The sequence below is a fragment of the Brassica napus genome, chromosome A5 (genome assembly GCF_020379485.1).
Source record: "Brassica napus cultivar Da-Ae chromosome A5, Da-Ae, whole genome shotgun sequence".
Classification (NCBI taxonomy): domain Eukaryota; kingdom Viridiplantae; phylum Streptophyta; class Magnoliopsida; order Brassicales; family Brassicaceae; genus Brassica; species Brassica napus.
Genome location: NC_063438.1, coordinates 20450190 through 20471840, shown reverse-complemented (window position 1 = coordinate 20471840; position 21651 = coordinate 20450190). Strand labels below are relative to the sequence as shown.

General features: G+C 37.2%; 2 protein-coding genes across 4 annotated transcripts; both read right to left on the bottom strand.

Annotated features, from left to right (window-relative positions):
• Positions 1-40: 40 nt before the first annotated feature.
• On the bottom strand, positions 41-1548 carry LOC125608663. Its single transcript, XM_048779100.1, has 3 exons — positions 673-1548; positions 176-589; positions 41-79 (listed from the first exon to the last, which is right to left on the bottom strand). Exons 1-3 carry the CDS (start codon positions 1546-1548, stop codon positions 41-43), a joined length of 1329 nt encoding a protein of 442 aa, XP_048635057.1.
• An 813-nt stretch (positions 1549-2361) lies between these two features.
• Positions 2362-8559, bottom strand: LOC111206768. Of its 3 annotated transcripts, XM_048779315.1 has the most exons (19): positions 7402-8559; positions 6911-7312; positions 6670-6810; positions 6537-6584; positions 6391-6459; positions 6228-6302; positions 6063-6131; positions 5846-5995; positions 5684-5755; positions 5534-5605; positions 5333-5467; positions 5166-5234; positions 4986-5072; positions 4549-4908; positions 4037-4465; positions 3648-3901; positions 3479-3560; positions 2970-3354; positions 2362-2873 (listed from the first exon to the last, which is right to left on the bottom strand). In XM_048779315.1, exons 1-19 carry the CDS (start codon positions 8251-8253, stop codon positions 2608-2610), a joined length of 4017 nt encoding a protein of 1338 aa, XP_048635272.1. In that variant the 5' UTR covers positions 8254-8559; the 3' UTR covers positions 2362-2607. The 3 variants fall into 3 exon arrangements, with proteins under 3 accessions (XP_048635272.1, XP_048635274.1, XP_048635273.1); XM_048779317.1 differs by lacking the exons at positions 5534-5605; positions 5684-5755; positions 5846-5995; XM_048779316.1 differs by lacking the exons at positions 5684-5755; positions 5846-5995; positions 6063-6131.
• Positions 8560-21651: the final 13092 nt, after the last annotated feature.

The following is a 21651-nucleotide window of genomic DNA, read 5'->3' as shown; positions in this document are numbered from 1 at the left end:
TTCACCTTGTCTGGAAGCCGTCTCATGAAATGGAGTTGTGTCAGTCTGTGCAAGTACAACAAAAATTAGGAAGGCAAGCCTAAATATGTATAACATCTTCCAAAATTACTTGACAACTCAAAACTGAATCAAGAACTAGATAAACATTAATTTTAATTTCCGAAAAAAAAGTTACCTCATTGTTTGGAGTTTCATATGAAGTAACTCTTTGTAGTTTCTCTAGGTTTGTCACACGTTCTTTAATCTGTTTCCTGTCTTTTTCAATCAAACACAAACGATCGTTCATGATCCTTAAATTATCTCCCACCATCTCGCTGATTCTGTTGATCTTTGATTCCAAAGACTCCTCCTGATACGAAGTAGAAGCTTGACTCATCCCTCCATTCCCAAACAGTAAAGATGCTCTTCTTATTTCTTCATTAGCACCGTATAGGTCTACTGACATGTTTCGCCAATCTCTAATTTTAAACTTATAACCTCTCTTGGATAAATCGGCCATGTCATCCAGATCTTTATTAGCTTCGTCTTCCATGCAAACATCATCTTCTGGATCATTAGAAATAGGAGGTAGGATGCATGTGACCTTAAGCTGAAACCATAAAAATAATTAGCTTTTAAATGGAGAATCATAAGGCAAAACAGAAACAAGAAAAAAATAATGTAAAAACTTACATGATCTTTGATTTCAATTAGGAGAACATCTATCAGCTGTGGAGAAGCTATTTGAAGGTACTTCTCACACAAAAATATTGGGGTAGACGGTTGAACGCTCAGAATAGGAACAACTTGACTGAATGCATACTGTAGCAAAGGTACTGACTCAAGTATCCATATAAGAAATGCCATAGGGAACCCTTGCAAATCATAATTGTTTTTGTCGAGGCTTTTGTCGACAGCTCTCTGAAGTGATTTTAACAGCAAATTATAAGCTGTTCTCCCCCATGGGTATGTCATCAAGACATCCATATCCTGCGCTATTTTCACATAATCCAAAGTAAAAGTTGTGCCACCGTCGAGAAGGCTCTTCTGTAGTAGTATGCTCTCAATCAGGAGGAGCATTGCAAGGCAGAATCTCTCATCAGAAGCATCTTCTCTTGTGTTTCTGAGCTGCTTCTCCACGTCCTTTACTGTATGAGTACGCCCTTTTAGGAAGTCCCACTTAAATTTCTCGGTTCCCTCTCGTGGTTCTCTTGCTTCACCACTACATTTCAAACCAGTCACCATGTGGAATTCTCTTATAGAGAACCTCATTGGCTGAGCACCAAAATGGAACCATGCTTCGTGTCTCTTCACTGTCTTGATGCTTTTGGTGAGAACTGCGTGCACTATCTTAGCTGATAATTTCAAAGACCTCTCTCCAAGCTTGATCACCGGTCCCAAAAACGTCCCTCTTATTCTGTTGAACTCATCATTTCCTAGAATTTCCTTAACAGTTTTGATATAAGCAACTATCGAGTGTTGGTTTATCGATATCGTCTTCTCTGGCTCTGATCCAATCGGATACCTCAGCTCAGGCAGTGCTAGTCTTAATGGTAATGGATCTCCCATCTTGTTTCTATCCTGCGTAAACAAGAAAAATTTTATTTGTCTAAATTAATTAAAATCCAATTTTCAGGAAGGGTTTCCTGAAAAAATACAAATCCTTCCCGAAGTCTATACACATGCTTTCACATGAACTAGAATTCTACGAATCATATTAGGTTAAAACGAGCAAGTCTATACACAAGCAAAAACCAGGAGACCAATCTCTCAGAAAGAAAACACACATAAGGTTGAATCTGCAACATACCTTCAAGAGATAGAGCTCTAGAAATGGTTTTTCTCGGAGAATAGAGAGAGCTCGCGTAAAAGATCGAGAGAGAGAGAGTTCTGGAGATGGGTTTTCGTCGGAGATCGAGAGATATGGAGATGAGAGAGAGATTCGAGAGGCGGAGACGAGTGAGATTCGAGAAGTTTGAAACGGCGAGAGTGTTGAGACGGCAAGAGTTTTGTTTTTTTTCAATCGAAATGTATTGTTTTGGAAACCTATCCTATATTAATTGGGTTAAGTATGCTTATGTAATATTCTTTAACAGATGATTCTCCTCAGACCAGCGGTTAAACCAAGGCTTTTTATAACTCAAAAGTCTCTCTATCCCCGGGTTCGATATGTGGTGGATTCAAAATCTATTTTAATTCTTTTTTGTGTTACAGTTTGGAGTTAAATAAAATTAAATGTAATCCATTAACAGATGATTCTTCTTGGCCTAGTGGCTAAACTCCCACACTATCCAAATACGCAGACTCTCTCCCTCTGGGTTCGATCCTTTGTGGTTCTAAATTTTTGTTGTCTGTAAACATCACAATTTTAAGCTTACCATATACATGTCCAATCCTTAGTATATAATCTCATTTCATTCTTTTTTACATTTGAAACACTTAACTTTTTTTCTGGAAACCCATCCAGAAACAATATTTTAACCTTCCAAGATATATGATACCCAAATAAAATACTTGATATCCTTCCAATCTTTCTTATGTAACCAGACGCCAACAACATAACAAAATAAACAGTCATAACTAAAACCGAGTCTTAACTAAAACAAAAAATGTTTTCATGCATCATTCTCATTTCCCAAAGCTCTCATCCACAAATTGGTTGAAGATCTCACAAGACAAGGTTCTCCTTAGCTCCAATGCATTGTCATCATTAATCTTTGTCATGTCTCCTATCTTCAATGACTGGCACTCCAGAATCTTGACAAGAAATATCCCACAGTTGAAAGGATGTTTTGTCTTGGGTAAACCTTGTGCCTGCTCAATCTCAAATGGAATCATCTTCACCTTATCTACCTCATCACCAGAAGATTCCACCAGCAGATTAGAAATCAACACTGTCATATTTAAAAATCAATATCAAGATAGAATCAGTTGAATATTTCAAACCAAGAAACAGATGAATACATCAAATACAGATTGTTTATACATACCTGCCAACTTTTTCACTTGAGGAATATCAATGCTGTTGCTTTCCTTTTGAAAACAATCATATACTGTGATTCTTTTCTTCTTCAAATGAATTTCCATCCCAATCCAGACATTGCTTTTTTTTCCAAGAGTAATCCCATACACAACATCAACATCTTCTCCCCATGTCTTCTCTGGATATACCTTCCCTCTCACAGTATCTTTAAATAAATCGTTGAAAATCTTTTTACCTTTGACCTTTTCTTTCTTGTAAGCCAAATCATCAGAGAGCAAGCAATGCAAGAACTCCATAGGTAGGAAGCACGCCTTTGGAATCTTGTAGTTGTGGAACCAAGCAGCATTCTCATTTCTTCTGCAATTTAGCATTGCAAAGGCTCCATCAATGTGCTGCAAAAAAAAAGGCAAACATTATCTAATTTGTTACTATATAATTTCCTGAAACTAAACAAATCCTTCCTGAATTTTTTTTTTAAAAAAAAGCTCAAGGCAAGAACATATGTAAACAAATTACCTCTTTCTTAAGGTCCTTTTTTGCATTTTCCATGCTTTGAAAGAAAGATTTCCTTATCTTATTATCATTGATTGATAGGGACCTGCAGTCGATTAAAGATTCAAAGGAATTACCAAACCTCTTATACATAAATATAAGAATATATAGACAAGGACAGAAACATGCTTACGTTTCATGCATGCCGGGCTTTAATGTCATCCAATTTTGAAGCCTTGAAAGCTTATGTTCCGCAGGAGTTGAAAACGGATCAACTGCAGGTATAATCTCAGGTATTACAGTTAAAGCCGGATTTCTGTCAGACTTGAATGGAGTTTTTGTGTCTCTAGATCGTTTAGGCACCCTCTCGCTCCTTCTTAGGAAAACATTATCCATTCCTGAATTTTGTGATGAGGCAGCAGCTTTCCTTTTCTTATCAGGCTTCACCTTTAATCAAACAATAGACACCAAGCAAAATATTATCAAATTTGTTGCAATCGGAATTTCTGGAAACCATTCCTGAAACTAAAATGTATGTATATCAAACAATTCACGTGAAGTATAATTCTAGTTATGATTTACCTTATCTGCCATCTTCCAGACTCCATCTTTCCATTCTCTATGAATTCGCAAATCTGAATGTTTGAATAGAATAGTTTCCATAGAAGTATAGAGACACACCGAGTATGTGTTATCACCAAGTACCATGCTAATTTGTCCGCTGCTCCAGCCATTGTTGTAGAAGGCTTCTACCTTATCCATCATCTCAAAGGATTTTTGGTCACTAGTTGGTGTTGCAGGACGTATTTTGTCAGCCGTGATAGTATCCTGAAGTTTCTGAAGTCTATGTTGGTCTGTGAAGAGTGTCGTGTACTCAACTGTCAGCTCCTCTAGTCCTTCACACAGTTTAAGATCAACAACCTTTCCTGGATACCATATTTCGTCATCAGTAGACAAAATTTCAACCTCTGCGCCTATTTGAAAGTGAGCTAGAAGCCTGCTTACTTCAACCTATTAAAAATGAAGATTCAGTAACATCAGCGGTTTTAAATTGTTAGAATAATAATTAAAGATCAAATATACTCGATGCATACCTCGTTTTTTTCTGAAAAATCTATAGCACTTGTCTGAAGATGCTCTGTTTGCTGAGTAATAGGCGGCATCTTCGAAACATATGTGGAAACTAGCTCAGTAGTAGGTTCTGTAGTATCCTTGAGATTTTCTTCTGCTTGATTCTGCTCTGATGGTGTCTCATCGGATTGATCTCCCTCACTTGTCTGAAGGTGCTGTGTTTGCGGAGTAAGAGGCTGTGTCTTCGAAACATCTGTGGAAACTAGCTCAGTAGTAGGTTCTGTAGTATCCTTGAGATATTCTTCCGCTTGATTCTTTCTGCTTGATTGTGAATGCTCTCCTTCACTTGTAGAAAAATATTGGGTCGCAGTTTCTGTCTCACTCTATAAGACAAAAGTAAATGGTAAGAGTTAGTTGAATAGAAAAATATTACCTAAACATTTTAAATATTTCTTCTTACCAAAGCATTCTTATTTTCTTCAATAACTAGTGCAATTAGTGAAGACAATGGAGAGGAAGGTCTGTAATGCACAGCATGTGTATCCTCCTGTAATAACAGTAAAATAAAAGAGGTAGTTATGAAGAAGTTTCTACAATTTAAAATTCAAGTTGTACTTATGAAAGACATTTCTATGCTTACCTTTTTATTGTTTGCTGAAATGATCTCAGTCAATGGCTGTGTAGCCTCATACGTTTCCTCTGTTACCGTCTGCAAAAAAAACAAAAAAAAGTCAGGTAGGGGATCAAAAACACGTACAAAAGCTTTCAAACATTACTTGAAATCTCCAAGATTTTTTGAACATTTACCTGCTGTTTCTGAATTGGAGTAAAAACTTGAGCCTCAATACTCTTTGGAGATATTGGAGAAGAAGGTGTCTCATTCATTTCCAGTGTTTCTTTTTGCAAAACTTGAGTCTGAGCAGCAGGTGACTCAATCACAATCTGCAAAAAATATCAGGAAAGGCCATCATGAATACATTCAATTATAATTTCTAGAGTAAATATTACCTCATCATCTGGTTTTCCTTCTCCTTGATTAGTTTTGGGTGGCGTTTCATCAGTAGAGGTTTGTGTTTCCCTCTGCCAAAAATTAGAAAGGTCTATATATGTAAATCACCCAAAACTAATTGTAAACTCCAACTGTCATTGAGCATATACCTCTTTTGTCAGATTAGGAGTAAAAACTTGAGTATCAAGGGCAGGCGTGTCATCCGATGGCTCTCTCTCAATCTGTAAAAATTATCACGAAGTCAATCCAGAGTACGTTCTAAAGCTTCCAAACATTAACTTAAAAATCCAAGATTTTTTTTGACCATGTACCTGCTGAGTCTGACTTGGAGTATAAACGGGAGTTTCAATACTCTTTGGAGCTATTGGAGAAGAAGGTGTCTCATTCATTTCTACTGTTTCTTTCTGCAAAACTTGACTCTGACTAGCAGGTGACTCACTTGTTAATTTCTCTCTCACAATCTGCAAAAAAATATCAGGAATGGCCATCATGAATACATTCAACTATAATTTCTAGAATAAATATTACCTCATCATCTGGTTTTCCATCTTGATTAGGATTGGATGGCCTCTCACCGGTAGACGTTTCTGTTTCTTTCTGTCAAAAATCAGAAAAGCCTTTATATGTAAAAAAAAATCACCCAAAACTAATTTGTAAACTCCAACTGTGAAAACAATATCATTGAGCATATACCTCTTTTGTCAGATTAGGAGAGAATACTTGAGTATCAAGGGCAGGAGTTTCATCATCTGATTCATTCATTGTGTCCTGCAAAAATCAAGAATGCATTCTAGAATATGTACAAAAGCTTCCAAATATTACTTCAAAACTCAACAATATTTTATTGGTTACATACCTCATTTGTCAAATTAGGCTGTTGAGACATTGGAGATAAAGGCGTCTCACTCGATGATTGCGTGTAATCCTGCAAAAATCAGGAAGGCATTCAGGATTTTGTACAAGAATTTCCAAATATTTTCTTAAAAATTTTTGAGCATATACCTCATTTTGTTGAGACTTTGGAGATGCAGCTGATTCAATCATTGTCTCCTGCAAAAATCAGGAATGCATTCAAGAAGTACAAAAGCTTTCCAAATATTACTTCAAAACTCAACAATATTTATTGGTTACATACCTCATGTGTCAAATTAGGCTGTTGAGACATTGGAGATAAAGGTGTCTCACTCGATGGTTGCGTGTGAGACATTGGAGATAAAGGTGTCCCACTGGATGGTTGCGTGTGAGACATTGGAGATAAAGGTGTCCCACTGGATCGCTGTTTGTCAAATATTAGGAAGGCATTCAAGAATATGTACAAGATCTTCCAAAAAATACTTGAAAATGCAAATGTAAAAGAAGATGTTTTGAGAATTTACCTTTTGTGTCACGTTAGTGGGAAAAACATTGCTGTTTCCTTCCAACTCTGACACACGAGCTCTAAGATGTATGTTTTCTTCTTCCAGTAATGACATTCGATCCTTCATGCTCTTCAGATTCTCCTCCATTACCGTGATGATCCTGTTCACTTTTTCATTTACTGAATCCTCATCAATCGGAGTAGAAGCTTGGCCAGTCTCCTTATTTGCCATCATTTGAATAAGAGCATCCAATGTGTCAAATGTGTCTACACACCTATTTTCCCAGTCATCGGCTGTAATCTTGTACCCTTTCTTTGTTACATCTTTCACTGTTTCCAACTCGTCACTATATTTGTCTTCAATGGAGATATCATCTTCTGGATCATGAGGAATAGAAGGTAGTATGCAATGGACCTTCAGCTGAGAATATTTCAAAAAAAGACCAATGAGAAACATATTAAAAAGAAGAAGCCAAATAAACTGAGAAACATATACTTGGAAAAGCTTACCTTTGTATCAGCTTCAACCTGTAAAACCCTATCAAGTGATGGATTCTCTATCTCAGTGTATTTTTCACACAAGTAAGTCGGCCCAGGAACCTCAACTGTTGGTACACACTTACTGAACTTATTCCTTAGCAAAGGAATCGACTCTAGTATCCAAAGAAGGAATACTAGAGGATAACCTTGCAACTCAAATTTGGATTTATTCTCCAAATGATTCGCGACAGCGTTTTGAATTGACTTCAGGAGCACAATGTAAGCCTCTTTTCCCCATGGATATGTCATATCCTGTGCATTTTTCGCATATTCCAAAGGAAAACTCCCTCCTTTGCTCTTCCGCAATAATATGCTCTCTACCAGGATGAGCATTGCGAGGCATACTCTCTCCTCAGAAGCATCTTCTCTTGTGTTTCTGAGCTGGTCCACCACGTCACTTAACTTATGACTACGCCCCTTTAGCAATTCCCAATTAAATCTCTCGGTTTCCCTTCGTGGTCCTTCTAATGCACCACTACATTTCAAGCCTGTCATCATATGAAATTCTCTTATAGAGAACCTCATTGGCTGCGCACCGAAATGGAACCAGGCTTCATTCTCCTTGACAGAAACGATGCTTCTAGTGAGAATGGCGTAGACTATCTTTGCTGATAACTTCAATCCTCTCTCACTGAGCTTCATTATAGGTCCCAGAAATGATCCTCGGACTCTTATCATCTCATCTGGTTTTAGGATGCTTTTGACAATAGAGATATAATCTGAACCAGAGTATTGGTTGATTGCTGACTTTTCCTTTGGCTGTGAACCAATAGGATACTTCAGCTCTGGCAGTGCTAGTTTTAGAGGTACTGAATCTCCCATCTTGTTTCTATCCTGCGTAAACAAGAAAAAAAAAAATCCAATTTTCAGGAAGGCTTTCCTGAAACAATACAAATACAAAACAACACAAAAGTCTTCATTTGCTTCGCTTGTTAATAAGAACGAGTAACACACAAATCAAAATCAAAACGCAAGCTTCCCAAATTTTAATTCAAAAACCCTAATTTTAAAAAGTTACCGATTTTGAGAGTAGAGAGTGTGACGCTGATGATTAGATAGCCGGAGAAGATGATTATCGAGCCGGAGAAGATGATTAGCGAGCCGGAGAAGACGATTAGCGAGCCGGAGAAGATGATTCCCGAGCCGGAGACTTCGATTCCCGAGTCGGAGAAGATGATTCCCGAGCCGGAGACGACGATTCCCGAGTCGGAGACGACAGTGCCGGTGAGGGTTTGAAGATTCCCGAGAGGAGACGACACGATTCGCGATCGAATGAAATGAAATGTTTTTTTTTTCTATTCTTATAACAAAGGGTATAAAGGTAAATTACCCCTTTAATGAAACCTATTTTTGTGACTTCTGATCCTGAGTGCTAGTTTGGGGAGGAAAACTTCAAAAGGTGCTATTATTGACAATTGCCCTTTAATTATATATGTAATACTCCTAGTTACTGACTTTTAATTATTCAATATATATTTATTATTCATAACATGTAGAGACATATAATACTTTATATATATAGATGTTCATGGGGAGCCGTCTTAACCTAGTACATATAATTTACAAAGAGAAAAGTCGAGAAACCTTGACGATCACAGCTATGGCGACAGCGAACGAACCGACTCCACAAGAAGTTGTTTTCGATGACCTAAACTATGAAGCTTGGGCTCCAATCATGAAAGCTACCCTAGTGGAGAGAGGGCTTTGGGACGTCGTTGAGAACGTAGCCCCACTTAATCCACTGAGCATGCCAGAGTTAGCAGCCACGATTCAAGCCAAAGATGTTTCACCATGGAGAGATTTTGCTGTAAAAAACACCAAAGCTATCCACATATTGCAATGTTCTGTACCAGATTCTGTTTTCAGACAGACACTCCACGCTGCTTCAGCCAAAGATCTTTGGGACCTTCTACAAGAAAGCAACGAGCAAGCCAAGTTGCAAAAGGACTTTGAACAACTTCAAATCGACTTTAGAGAACGCTTCTCATCATACATTGATAGAGTTTTGAAGATCTCTACTGATCCTCATTTTGCAGATACCAAATCCAAATTTCAAGCTACAACCAAGCTAATCTCGCTGTCAGATTCATATGATGGTGCAGTTCCGGTGGGGGACCAACTCATGGCCATGCAGAATCTGTCTTTTAGCCGTCTTCTTTTGATTCTTGATATGTTTGAATCATTGCCAGTGGAGACCTTTGATAAACTTTTGAAGGTACTGGAGGTTGGATCGTCGTCTGATTGTGAAGCTATAACTAAATTGTTCACTTCTCTGTCAGATTCATGTGATGATGATAGTCTTCGGACTTTAACAGACTTCGTAAGCATCTTGGTGTGCTTAAATCATTACCAGTCGATGCCATATGTAGAATGTTGAAAAGACAAAAGTAGGTCAGAGCTGTTGAAGTAAGCTTGAAGTAATTTGAGATGCAAGCTACCTAATTCTAATGTATGATGGATATCTTTAAGGATTAGGAAAATATCTATTTGTGTTACCTAATGAGTTTAGAAAATTATAAGTTATATACAAGGAGATGCAAGTGTGTTGCATAACTTGTGAATTTTATGAGTTTGTGAGAGCTTTAGTATTGAGTGATTTTCTAAAGCATTGAGAGAGATTAATAAGAAGAGTTTCTTATTTGAGTTTCACATATTCTTGTGTTCATAAGATTTGATATCGAGCTACCTTGGTTCTAGAATTGGTATCAGAGCTTTCGGAGACAATCAAACGCCATGGGAGATATTAGGATGACGTCAACCGCTCAACGGAAGGAAGGAGGATCGGAGGCCAACACCAGGAACCATATGACTCCACACGAGAAGTATTTCACCACTCTGGATAAGACAAAGAGAGACAAGGTAACGTTCATCAATGGGAGTACTGTGGAGGCACAAGGGATAGGAGATGTGAGGATCGTGACAAGGGAAGGGAAGATGAAGACGATCAAGGATGTGCTTTACGTTCCGGGGATTGTGGCAAGCGTTTTGAGTGTTGGTCAGATGAATAAGTGTGGATATGTTGTTATAGATGGGACCGAAGCTGATTACTATTAGGGATCGGGCGACTGGAACATTGTTTGGTGAAGCTTGGTGGGATGAAAAGAGAGGCTTTTTCATGAGGTTCAAGGTTGTGTGAATGTAATCTCAACTTGGCAATTTAGGGTTGAAAGTTTAAAAAATTTCTTTGATATTGAAACATCTCTTCTGTTAATTAATTCTAAGTCTTTGGGCTCGACTTTTAGTCTTTGTGTGTTTTATAATCAGTAATCTTAGTAATTATCTATGAGCTATCTTTTCGGTTAAGTCTTTGAGATTAACTTTTTAGTCATTGGTGTGTTTTGTAATCAGTAATCTTGGTAAGTATCTTATGAGATAATGTCAACTTCTTAGTAGTCAAAAGTGTTCAACTTTTATTTGAATCAGGTTTCCATTATCATTCTCCTCTTTGTTTTTGATTCTCGGTTTGATGGAATGATGAGAGATGAGAGAAACTTCATTGTTGAAACCATATATACTCTCATATCTCACACTCTCTTGCACAAGCACTCTTATAGTAGATTTGTTACTTACTACACACTGACATTAATTAAGACCTCTAGAGTTTAACAACCATCACTAGGCCCCAACACCTCTAGATACTAGACTATTCTAGTTTTACTAGCAAAGTTCAACATCTTAACTTAGAAGTTAATTTGTAAAGAGAGATTTATCTATGAGTTTGCAGGTGATTAGAAGGCTAATGCATACATGAGTGTTGCGCTAATGGGTTAGTCCGGTCTCATAGTTTATCGACATTAATCTAGTTTTAAAGAAAACATTTTGGATCACTCTAGTGTATGTTGTGACCCTTGTGACAAATTCCAAATATCATTAGGTCTTTGGAGTAAACCAAGTTTGTAGATGTGTTGGATCAAATCTCAACCACTTTATGCATCATTCAAATGCGACTGTTAATCAATCATTCAAATGCATCGAATATTTTTGGAACCTTGGCGTCTTAGTCCTAAATCACAAGTCAAAACCAGCTAAATTCTTGTTGACCATCAGTAGAGAGGGAAACTAGCGTGTGGCGTTGGGTTAAATCAACCGGATTAATTTGTTCGTTGAACCAGGCTTAACTACATTGGATTTTCACAAGAATAGCTAGTCCTAGACTCCTAGTTACATACGAACCATAACCAATTAAAAAAAACCTCATATTTATTATTAGCCGAGTTCAACAGTGTATTTAAGTTTAATCGGATTTATTAATCTACAAGGCATTTATCTCCTCGAACCGAACCGAATGTTTGACCAAACACACTTGGTGGGGGTTATTGGTTGGTGTATTTTAATGGATTTAAAAATCCAAACTAAATCTAGTGTTATTGGTTATATGATTTTAAAATATGTATTGAAATCATGTGTTATTCGTTTAATGATTCATAAATTTTAATTCAAATCAAGTGTTACTCGTTTAATGATTCATAAATTCTAATTCAAATCAAGTGTTATTCAATCATACGGATTTACTAATATATTTGATTTTATAATGTATTTGAATGGATTTGCATGGATTTCTTTGTGAAAAATACAATACCCAAATCCGAAGGAAAACCTCCAGATTTGTAAATATTAATCCGAGAAAATTTGAAAATTTGTATATTTTACTTGGATTTATAAATACTATATGGATTTTTAAATCAATAAAACTATATAAACCAATAACACCTTGGTTTCTCCAATTGCCTTAAAACTGAACCAAAACCCTTAATTTGAAACGTTTTATTGGATTTCAAAATGCAAGTTATGGTTTACGGTTACGATGTAAATGCCAGTCAATATCACTGCTTAGGTTATTTTTAAGTTTGATAGATTTGATATTGTTAAATAAGGTAGAAAAAATAATGAGTTATGGTTGAAAGTTCGATTTTTTTTTTAATAGCCCCGTTCTTTTGATAAACGCGCTGCGTCTAGCGTCACGACTCAAAATAATCACATCAACTGCTTTGTGTAAAACTGACGCAGAAAATGATGTCGACATAAAAACTCTCGTCGTAACAGTAAAAACATTGCCGCTGTGAGTCGTAACTGCCGCTGGAATTTTTAGCGATCAATTATCATCGGAAATCAAACGCTGCGTCTCTTATAATTAACACCGGCTGACTGGTTTCTATGCATTCTTGCTTTAAAATCAATGGAAATACAGAGTTTTTAGAGACGCCGGACGCTAGACGCAGAGTTTACCAAAAGAACATGAATAATATTGAGCCATATTTTCGGTTAGTACTATTTTTTTACTTTGGGAGTAACTTTTTAGTCATTTGTGTGCTTTGTAATCAGCAATGTTGGTAATTATCTTATGAGATATTGTCAACTATGGTAGTTGTCAAAAGTGTTGAACATTTCATTTGAATCAGGTTTGCATTATTAGTCATCTTTTTATTTTTGATTCTCGGTTTGATGATTTATAGAGATGAGAGAAACTTCACATTTGCATTCATACTCTCATATCTAACACTCTCTTACACATACACTCTTGTAGTAAATTTGCTACTTACTACACACACACCTTTTAACCAGTAGAGTTTAACAAATACCACTAGTCCATTCCATACCTCTAGATACTAGAATAGTTTTACAAGCAAAGTTAAACAATTACATGCCTCGAGGAATGGGAGATGTCAGATTCATGACCTAGGAAAGGATGAAGACAATCAAGTCAAAACCATCGATGAATCTTGTTGACCATCAGAAGGAAGAGAAAAGCTCGCACCGATACCTGAGTTGTATTTAATTTTAATCGGATTAATTAATTTACAATACATCTGCTCGAACCAAACCGGGACGCTTAACCAAACACACTTAAGTTCTCCAACTGCATTAAAACTGAACCAAAACCGTTTCGAAATTTGAAACGTTGCATTGGATTTCAAAATGCAAGTTAGGGCTTACAGTTACGATGTAAATGCCACTCAATATAAAATAGAAAGTCATCCGCTAATAAAAAAGTTTTAAAAGAACCCTAACTGTTACGGCTATGGCGTCATCGAAGAAGAAGATCTCCGACGAACTGAACTTTGAAACCTGGGCTCCAGCCACGAGAACCAAACTGATCCAGAAAGGACTCTGGGATGTCGTCGAAAACGGAGTCCCGCCAGATCCATCAAAAAATCCAAAGCTATCAGCGACGATTCAACCCGAAGAACTCTCCAAATGGAGAGATCTCGTGGTGAAAGACACCAAAGCGCTTCAGGTACTGCAATCATCTCTTCCGAACTCTGCCTTCAGGAAGACTCTCTCCGCTTCTTGCGCCAAGGACGCTTGGGATCTGCTCAAAAACGGAAACAAAGCGGTGGAACTGGTTAGGTTAGAGAAGCGGTTCGAAGAACTCAGCATGAAGGAAGGAGAGACGGTTGAATCCTACGTAGGTAGAGTCACGGTGATCCTCGAAGAGATGCGTCGTTTGAACAGGGTGAAATCCAAGTACGAGGTTAACAAGAAGGTTCTGAGTTCGCTCAAGATGCCGTATACGATTGTGGCTCCGTGTTTGGAAGAGAACGCGGAGGTTATGGAGAACATGCCTCTTGAAAGTCTTCCTGAGTTTTTCGATATATGTGATGATGTGGCGGAGGAAGCTTGCGTTCTGATGATGAAGGGTATGAGTCTTGACTCGAGGCCTGGTAAGTGGTGTGGTCTGTGCAAGAAGAGGAATCACAACGAGGAAGATTGTTATTACAACCCTAGAAAGGGGAGTTCGAGGCGTGGTAAGTGCTTTCAGTGTGGAGAACGAGGGCACTTTGCGAGAGACTGCAAGAGAAAGAATCAGGAGCAAGTGGTTAAGGAATCTCTGGAAGAAGTTGAAGTTGAGTACTTAATGTTAGCAGAGGAAGCTTTAGGCAATGGCACTTATGATGAGGATGTATGGATGATATACCCCGATGGTACAACGAATCATATGACTCCGTATGAGAAGTACTTTACCGCTTTGGACAGAACACATAAAGCTAAGATTGGATTGGCAGATGGAAAGTTTCTCAGGGTGGAAGGAAGAGGAGATGTGAAGATTATGATGAAGGATGGGAAAAAGAAGATGATTAAGAATGTGCTTTTCGTTCCTGGGTTGAACAGAAACGTGTTGAGTCTTAATCAGATGATAGAAAGAGGCTATTCAGCATTCACGCCACCAGGCAAGTGCACTTTTCTAGACCGGACTGGAGCAGTGTTTGGAGAGACTGTGAGGGACAAGAGGGGACCTGCTCTGCGTTTTCAGGTGATTGAAGGTAGCCTCACCTCTTAATTATCAGATCTTTTCACTTCGGCAGTAGACGTAACTCGTAAGGTGGACGTAGGTGCTGTTTTTTTCTTCTTCTTCTGGTTTGTGTTATCATGTTTTCAGTTTGGTCGTTTTATTGCTACTGCACTATGAATCAGTCTGTGTTGTCTTTTAAACCCCTGACGGCTTGCTTTTTACCTAGTTTCCAAACACTTTTTGGTGTTAGTTACTTAGTTCTAATCACAAGTTCAAACAATCAGCAAAACTCTTGTTTATCATCGTTGGAGAAAAGCTGGCGTGTAATATAGGGAAGGGTTCAATCACTTAATCCGATCAACCCATTTAAACCAAACCAGACTAAACCGTATTTGTTTATTGAAATATCATTTTCTTTTATATAAAATAAATTTTGATCTATATGAAATAATCCCATTGAAATTGTATAACTGTATAATTTCGAATAAGACATTAGACATGAACAAACTATTATAAGTGACAATAAAAGATGAACATTACACAACAAGTATGATATTTTTTTTTATAAAATAAATTTTGATCGATATAAAAATGAAAAAATATCTATACACAAGTGCCAAATCTATACTATTATTTGAGAAGTGAATTTGCTGATTTGTCATCTTCTCCATGATTTTAGTTAATTTGCTTATTTGTCATTTTTTCCATAATTTTAGGATATTTTGCTAATTTGTCATATTCTCCAAGATTTTAGTTAATTTATTTACTTGTATCTTTTCCATAATCTTAGGATACGTCATTAATTTAATTAATATTATTATTTAAATTTTTATTTTGATATTTATATATTTATCATGATATTTAATATAATTAATAAATATTTAACTATTCAAATGATATATATACAATTATTATTTTTAAATGTATATTTAATATATAATTATTATGAATAGATATTATCTAGCGATAATATCATCATTACTTTTATCTTATATTAATTTTATAATTTTAATGACTAATATTATAGTCAGTTTCTCTGATTTTTATTGGAATTATTGATCAAATACAGATTATTAAAAAAAATTATATATAAGTATACTAATATATCTGAATTAATCGGTTTCATTGGTTTATTCAGTTTGATTGCTTAATATATTGAACCATATTCATATACTGCACTTTCTTAAAATAACATCCATTTGGTTTATTCGGTAGAACTAAATCCAAATTATTTTCTCTATTTCGGTTTGGTTTGGTTTTAAATAGTTTGGTTTTACCGGATTGAACACTTCTAAGCTATTTTTATTTTGTTAATCTTTTATATTTGTGATTTTTATCATCCTTTCAGTACCACATGATTTATTTTCAGTTAAAATACAATATATGTTAATTTCAATACAAATTTCGTAATTTAATTATTACTATAGAAAGATTTTGATTTAAAATCTACATCTTATAAATAAAAATATGAAACAAAAGAGAATAATTTAATACATTGATTACCAATATGAATATTAAAATTTTATATTTTATAATAATTTAATTTTTTATCTAATTGAATTATTTATATTTTATAAAGATAAAAGTTAGAATTAAAAAATTTTAAATATATTAATCCGCACAAGGTGCGGGACATCAACTAGTCAAACTTTATTATGCAATAGTACTTTTCCTATTTTTATTTGTCTTTCCAAATTCTTCTCGATCTCCCAATATATAAATACAAAGATCTCTTAAAGCCAGTACACATACCGAGAGAAAGCGACTATGGCTGCGGCGACAACACCAACTCTACGCGAACTTGTTTCCGATGACTTAAACTTTGAAATCTGGTCGGCGATGATGACAACCAAACTAACGGAACAGGGACTTTGGGATGTCGTCGAGACCGGAATACCAACCGATCCATCGAAGAACCCAGACCTAGCAGCGACTCTTGAAGTCGAAGAGCTTTGCAGATGGAGAGAACTTGTGAGACAAGACATGAAGGCCCTTCAGATATTACAGTCTTCTCTCCCGGATTCACTTTTCAGGAAGACTCTCTCGGCTACTTCGGCCAAGGAACTCTGGGAGATGCTAGAACAAGTGCCAGAGCATGTTTCCTATGCATTATATCGTACTGATGTGACATATGATGCGAATATGTGGATGGTATACACCACCACGACGAACCATATGACACCGCACGAGAAGTATTTCACCGCACTAGACAGAACGCGGAAAGCTAGGGTTACATTCATCAACGGAAGTAGTGTCATGGCACAAGGAACAGGAGATGTAAGGGTTGTTACAAAGGAAGGGAAGGTGAAGACGATCAAGGATGTGCTTTACGTTCCAGGTATTGTGGCAAACGCGTTAAGTGTTGGTCAGTTGAGTAGGAACGGCTATGATGTTAAGATGGGAACAGAGTTAGTCACTATAAGAGATCGAGTGACTGGACTAGTGTTTGGTGAAGCCAAGTGGGCTGAAAATATAGGTTTTTTCTTGCGGTTCGAGGTTGTTTGAATGTAATCTCTCTGCTAAGGTTATCTTCAAGTTTGATAGTAGACTTGATTATATGAAGTAAGGTGGACAAATTCACCTTTTAGGGTTGAATTTTCTTTTAATATTGAGCCATCCTTCTGTCAATTCTAAGTCATTCAACTTTTACTCTTGGTGTGTTTTATAATCAATAATCTTTTGACCTATGTCTTTATATTGTCGACTTTCTTAGTTGTCAAAAGTGTTGAACTCTTCCTACCCTTTGAATCTCGGTTTGATAAGTAGATTTAGAGAGACTCATATCTTGCACTCTCTTATAGTAGATTTGTTGCTTACTACACAGTGACATTTAGACCTCTAGATTTTAACAACTATCCCTAGACCACAATACCTCTAGATACTAGACCAGTCTGGTTTTACAAGCAAAGTTCAACAACTTACCTTGCACTAACAACTCTTAACCACTCTTACTTAGTTTTAGCTTTGTTAGTTTTTAATTTAAATAAACTAATTGATCAGGACTTCGCTAATGGCTTATTAGTAGTCTTCTTGAATTCCTCTTTTAAGAGTTGGTCAGCTCGAGTACTGGAGCGGCCATGTTGCTGAAATGGGAACATACAACTGCATTTTGAAGGATTGAACTGGGAATTTTTTTGGCGAAATAAGGTGGGATTAGAGAGTTCTCTATGCGTTTCCAGGTAATTAGAAGTAATGTCAACTTGTAGTTCATCTCCAGTATGAATGGGTTTGACACAAGACTCTTAGTACTAGGGTGGGTGTGGTTTGGTTTGGTTTATTTAGTTTTTATAGCTTGTTTGTACTAAGAAGGCTATGCATACATGAGTGCTGCGGTAATGGGTTAGTCCGGTCTCATAATTTAGCGGCACAATCTATTTTTAAGAAAACATTTTGGATCACTCCCGTGTATGTTGGTGAGTCTTGTGACTGTTTCCTAGACATCATTAGTTATATAAAAATATTAGATCTTTTGGAGTAAACCAAGTTTGTAGATGTGTTGGATCAAAACTCAACGACTGCTTAATCAATAATTCAAATGCATCGCATATTCATGGCGTGGTTAGTTGTAAATCACAAGTCAAAACCATCAAAAAATCTTGTTGACCATAGTAGCTCGCGTGAAATTTTCGGTTAAATCACATAACAGGATCAATCCGATAACCAAACCAGGCTTAGTTTCATTGGATTGCCACATGAATAACTCGAACTAGTGTTGACAAAAAAATAAAAATAAAAAATAACTTTACGAGTTACATCCAAACCGATACAAAAACTCCATATTAGCCAGGTTCACGAGCTGTATTTAGTTCTCCTCGAACCGAACCAAACCGGAACGCTTGACCAAACACACTCAAGTTCTCCAACTACGTTAAAACTTAAAACTGAACGAAAACCGTTTTCGAAATTTGAAACGTTTCATTAGATTTCAAAATGAAAGTTAGGGTCTACGGTTACGATGTAAATGCCCACTCAATATAAAATACAAAGTCATCACGCTAATAGTTTGTGTCTATTCACTCTCTCCAAGAGAAAAAAAAGAAACAAGTTTTAAAAACCCTAACTGTTGTTACGGCTATGGCGGCATCGACGAAGAAGATCTCCGGCGAACTGAACTTCGAAACCTGGGCTCCATCCACCAAAACCACACTGATGCAGAAAGGACTTTGGGAGGTCGTCGAAAACGGAGTCCCGCCAGATCCATCAAAAAATCCAAAGCTATCAGCGACGATTCAACCTGAAGAACTCTCGAAATGGAGAGATCTCGTGGTGAAAGACACCAAAGCGCTTCAGGTAATTCAATCATCTCTTCCGAACTCTGCCTTCAGGAAGACTCTCTCTGCCTCTTCGGCAAAAGACGCTTGGGATTTGCTCAAAAACGGTAACAAAGCGGTGGAGCTAGTTCGGTTAGAGAAGCAATTCCAAGAACTCAGCATGAAGGAAGGAGAGACGATTGAATCCTACGTAGGTAGAGTCACGGTGATCCTCGAAGAGATGCGTCGTTTGAACAGAGTGAAATCGAAGTACGAGGTTAACAAGAAGGTGCTGAGTTCGCTCAAGATGCCGTATACGATTGTGGCTCCGTGTTTGGAAGAGAACGCGGAGATTATGGAGAACATGTCTCTTGAAAGTCTTCCTGATTTTTTCGATTTTTATGATTCTGTATCCGAGGAGGTTTGCCTTCTGATGATGAAGGGTATGAGTCTTGACTCGACGCGTGGCAAGTGGTGTGGTATGTGCAAGAAGAGGAATCACAACGAGGAGGATTGTTATTACAACCCTAGAAACGGGAGTTCGAGGCGTGGTAAGTGCTTTCAGTGTGGAGAACAAGGGCACTTTGCGAGAGACTGCAAGAGAAAGAATCAGGAGCAGCAAGTGGAGGAAGTTGAAGTTGAGTACTTGATGCACGCAGAGGAAGCGTTAGGTGAAGGCACTTGTGATGAGGATGTGTGGATGGTGCACCCCTGCGGTACCACGAATCATATGACTCCAAACGACAAGTACTTCTCTGGTTTGGACAGAACACATAAAGCGTATGTTGGATTATCAGACGGAAAAGTTCTCAAGGTGGAAGGACGAGGAGATGTGAAGATTGTGATGAAGGATGGGAAGAAGAAGACGATGAAGAACGTGCTTTTCGTTCCTGGGTTGAAGGAAAACGTGCTGAGTCTTGATGAGTTGACCGCAAGAGGCTATTCAGCAAGAATGGAACCAAAGAAATGCACGTTCCACGACCGAACTGGGGCGGTGTTTGGGGAGCCTGTGTGGGATGAGAGAGGACCAGCTCTCCGTTTGAATGTGGTTGAAGGTAATCTCACCTCTTAGTTAGCTCTATGCTTTGCACTTTGGTACTGAACGTAACTCGAAAGGTGGACGTATGAATGTGTTGTTTTCTCTTTTGGTTTGGTGTTATCATGTTTTCAGTTTGGTCGTTTTATTGCTAGTTTGCTACTGCAGTAGTATGAATCAGTCTGTTGTCTTTTAAATCTTCGGACGGCTTTGGTATTAATCTAGTTTCCAAACATTTTTCTTGGTGTGGTTAATCACAAGTTTAAAAATCAACAAAACTCTTGTGACCATCGTTGGAGAGAATTCTTGCGTGCGGTGTAAGGTTTAATAAGGCCCTGTTCGTTTGTACATCTGGAAGATGCATCCAGATAGTCCATCTAGATATCTCATCCAGATGCTCCATTTGGGTGTTGTTCGTTTCTTCATTTCGTTCATGCATCCAGATGAATCATCTGAATGCAACTATGTTCGTTTACTTTTCATTTCTTAACTTCCATCTGCATCCACGTGGACTTGTTAATAAAATGACTAAAATATAATTTCTTACGTTTCGGCGGAAAAATAGCATTTTTACGGTTTTGGCCGAAAATATTTTTGTGGTTTTTGAGAAAATATGTGTTTTTCGAGAAAAAGTGCATTTTTATGGTTTTGGCGGAACAATATGTTTTATGGGTTTGGCGGAAAAATACGTTTTTGCGGTTTGGACGGAAAAAAGTGTGTTTTGAAGTTTTGGCGCGAAAAGTGTTTTTGACGGGAAAATTTTTTTTTCATGATTTTGGCGGGAAAATTATTTTTGCAGTATTGGTGGGAAAATACATTTTTCCGGTTTTGGCGGAAAGTTATTTTTACGGTTTTGGCGGGAAAATACATTTTCCGGTTTTGGCGGGAAAATGCATTTTTCCGTTTTTGGCGGGAAAATGCACTTTTCCGGTTTTGGCGGAAAAATGCGTTTTCCGGTTTTGGCGGGAAAACCCATTTTCCGGTTTTGGCGGAAAAATACATTTTTCCGGTTTTGGCGGGAAAACCCATTTTCCGGTTTTGGCGGGAAAACCCATTTTCCGGTTTTGGCGGAAAAACTCATTTTCCGGTTTTGGCGGGAAAATACAAAAATGTATTTTTCCGGTTTTAGCGGGAAATACGTTTTTCCGGTTTTGGCGGGAAAATGTGTTTTTCAATTTTGGCGGGAAAATGCGTTTTTCCGATTTTGGTGGGAAAATTCCGTTTTCTGGTTTTGGTGGGAAAATTCTGTTTTTCAGTTTTGGTGGGAAAATTCGGTTTTTCAGTTTTGGCAGGAACATTCTGTTTTCCGGTTTTGGCAAGAAAATTGTGTTTTTCAGTTTTAGCGAAAAAATGCCTTTTTTTGTTTTGGCGAGAAATTGTGTTGTTTCCGGTTTTGGCAGGAATATGCTTTTTTGGGTTTTGGTCGAAAAGTGTAGTTTTACTGGTTTAGCCGAAAATGTGTTTTAATGAAAATATGTGTTTTATGTTTTTTGCGGAAAAATGCATCTTGCAGTTTTGGCGGGAAAGTGTGTTTTCCGTTTTTGTGAGAAAATGTATTTTTTGGTTATAGTGGAAAAAATTATATGCAAAAAAAAAATTGAATTTACGGTTTGAAAATAATATTTTGATTTTAAAAGGTCATTTTTGTCATTTTTCATTTTAGACTGAACTAGATGCATCTGCATCCAGATGCACCATCAAGA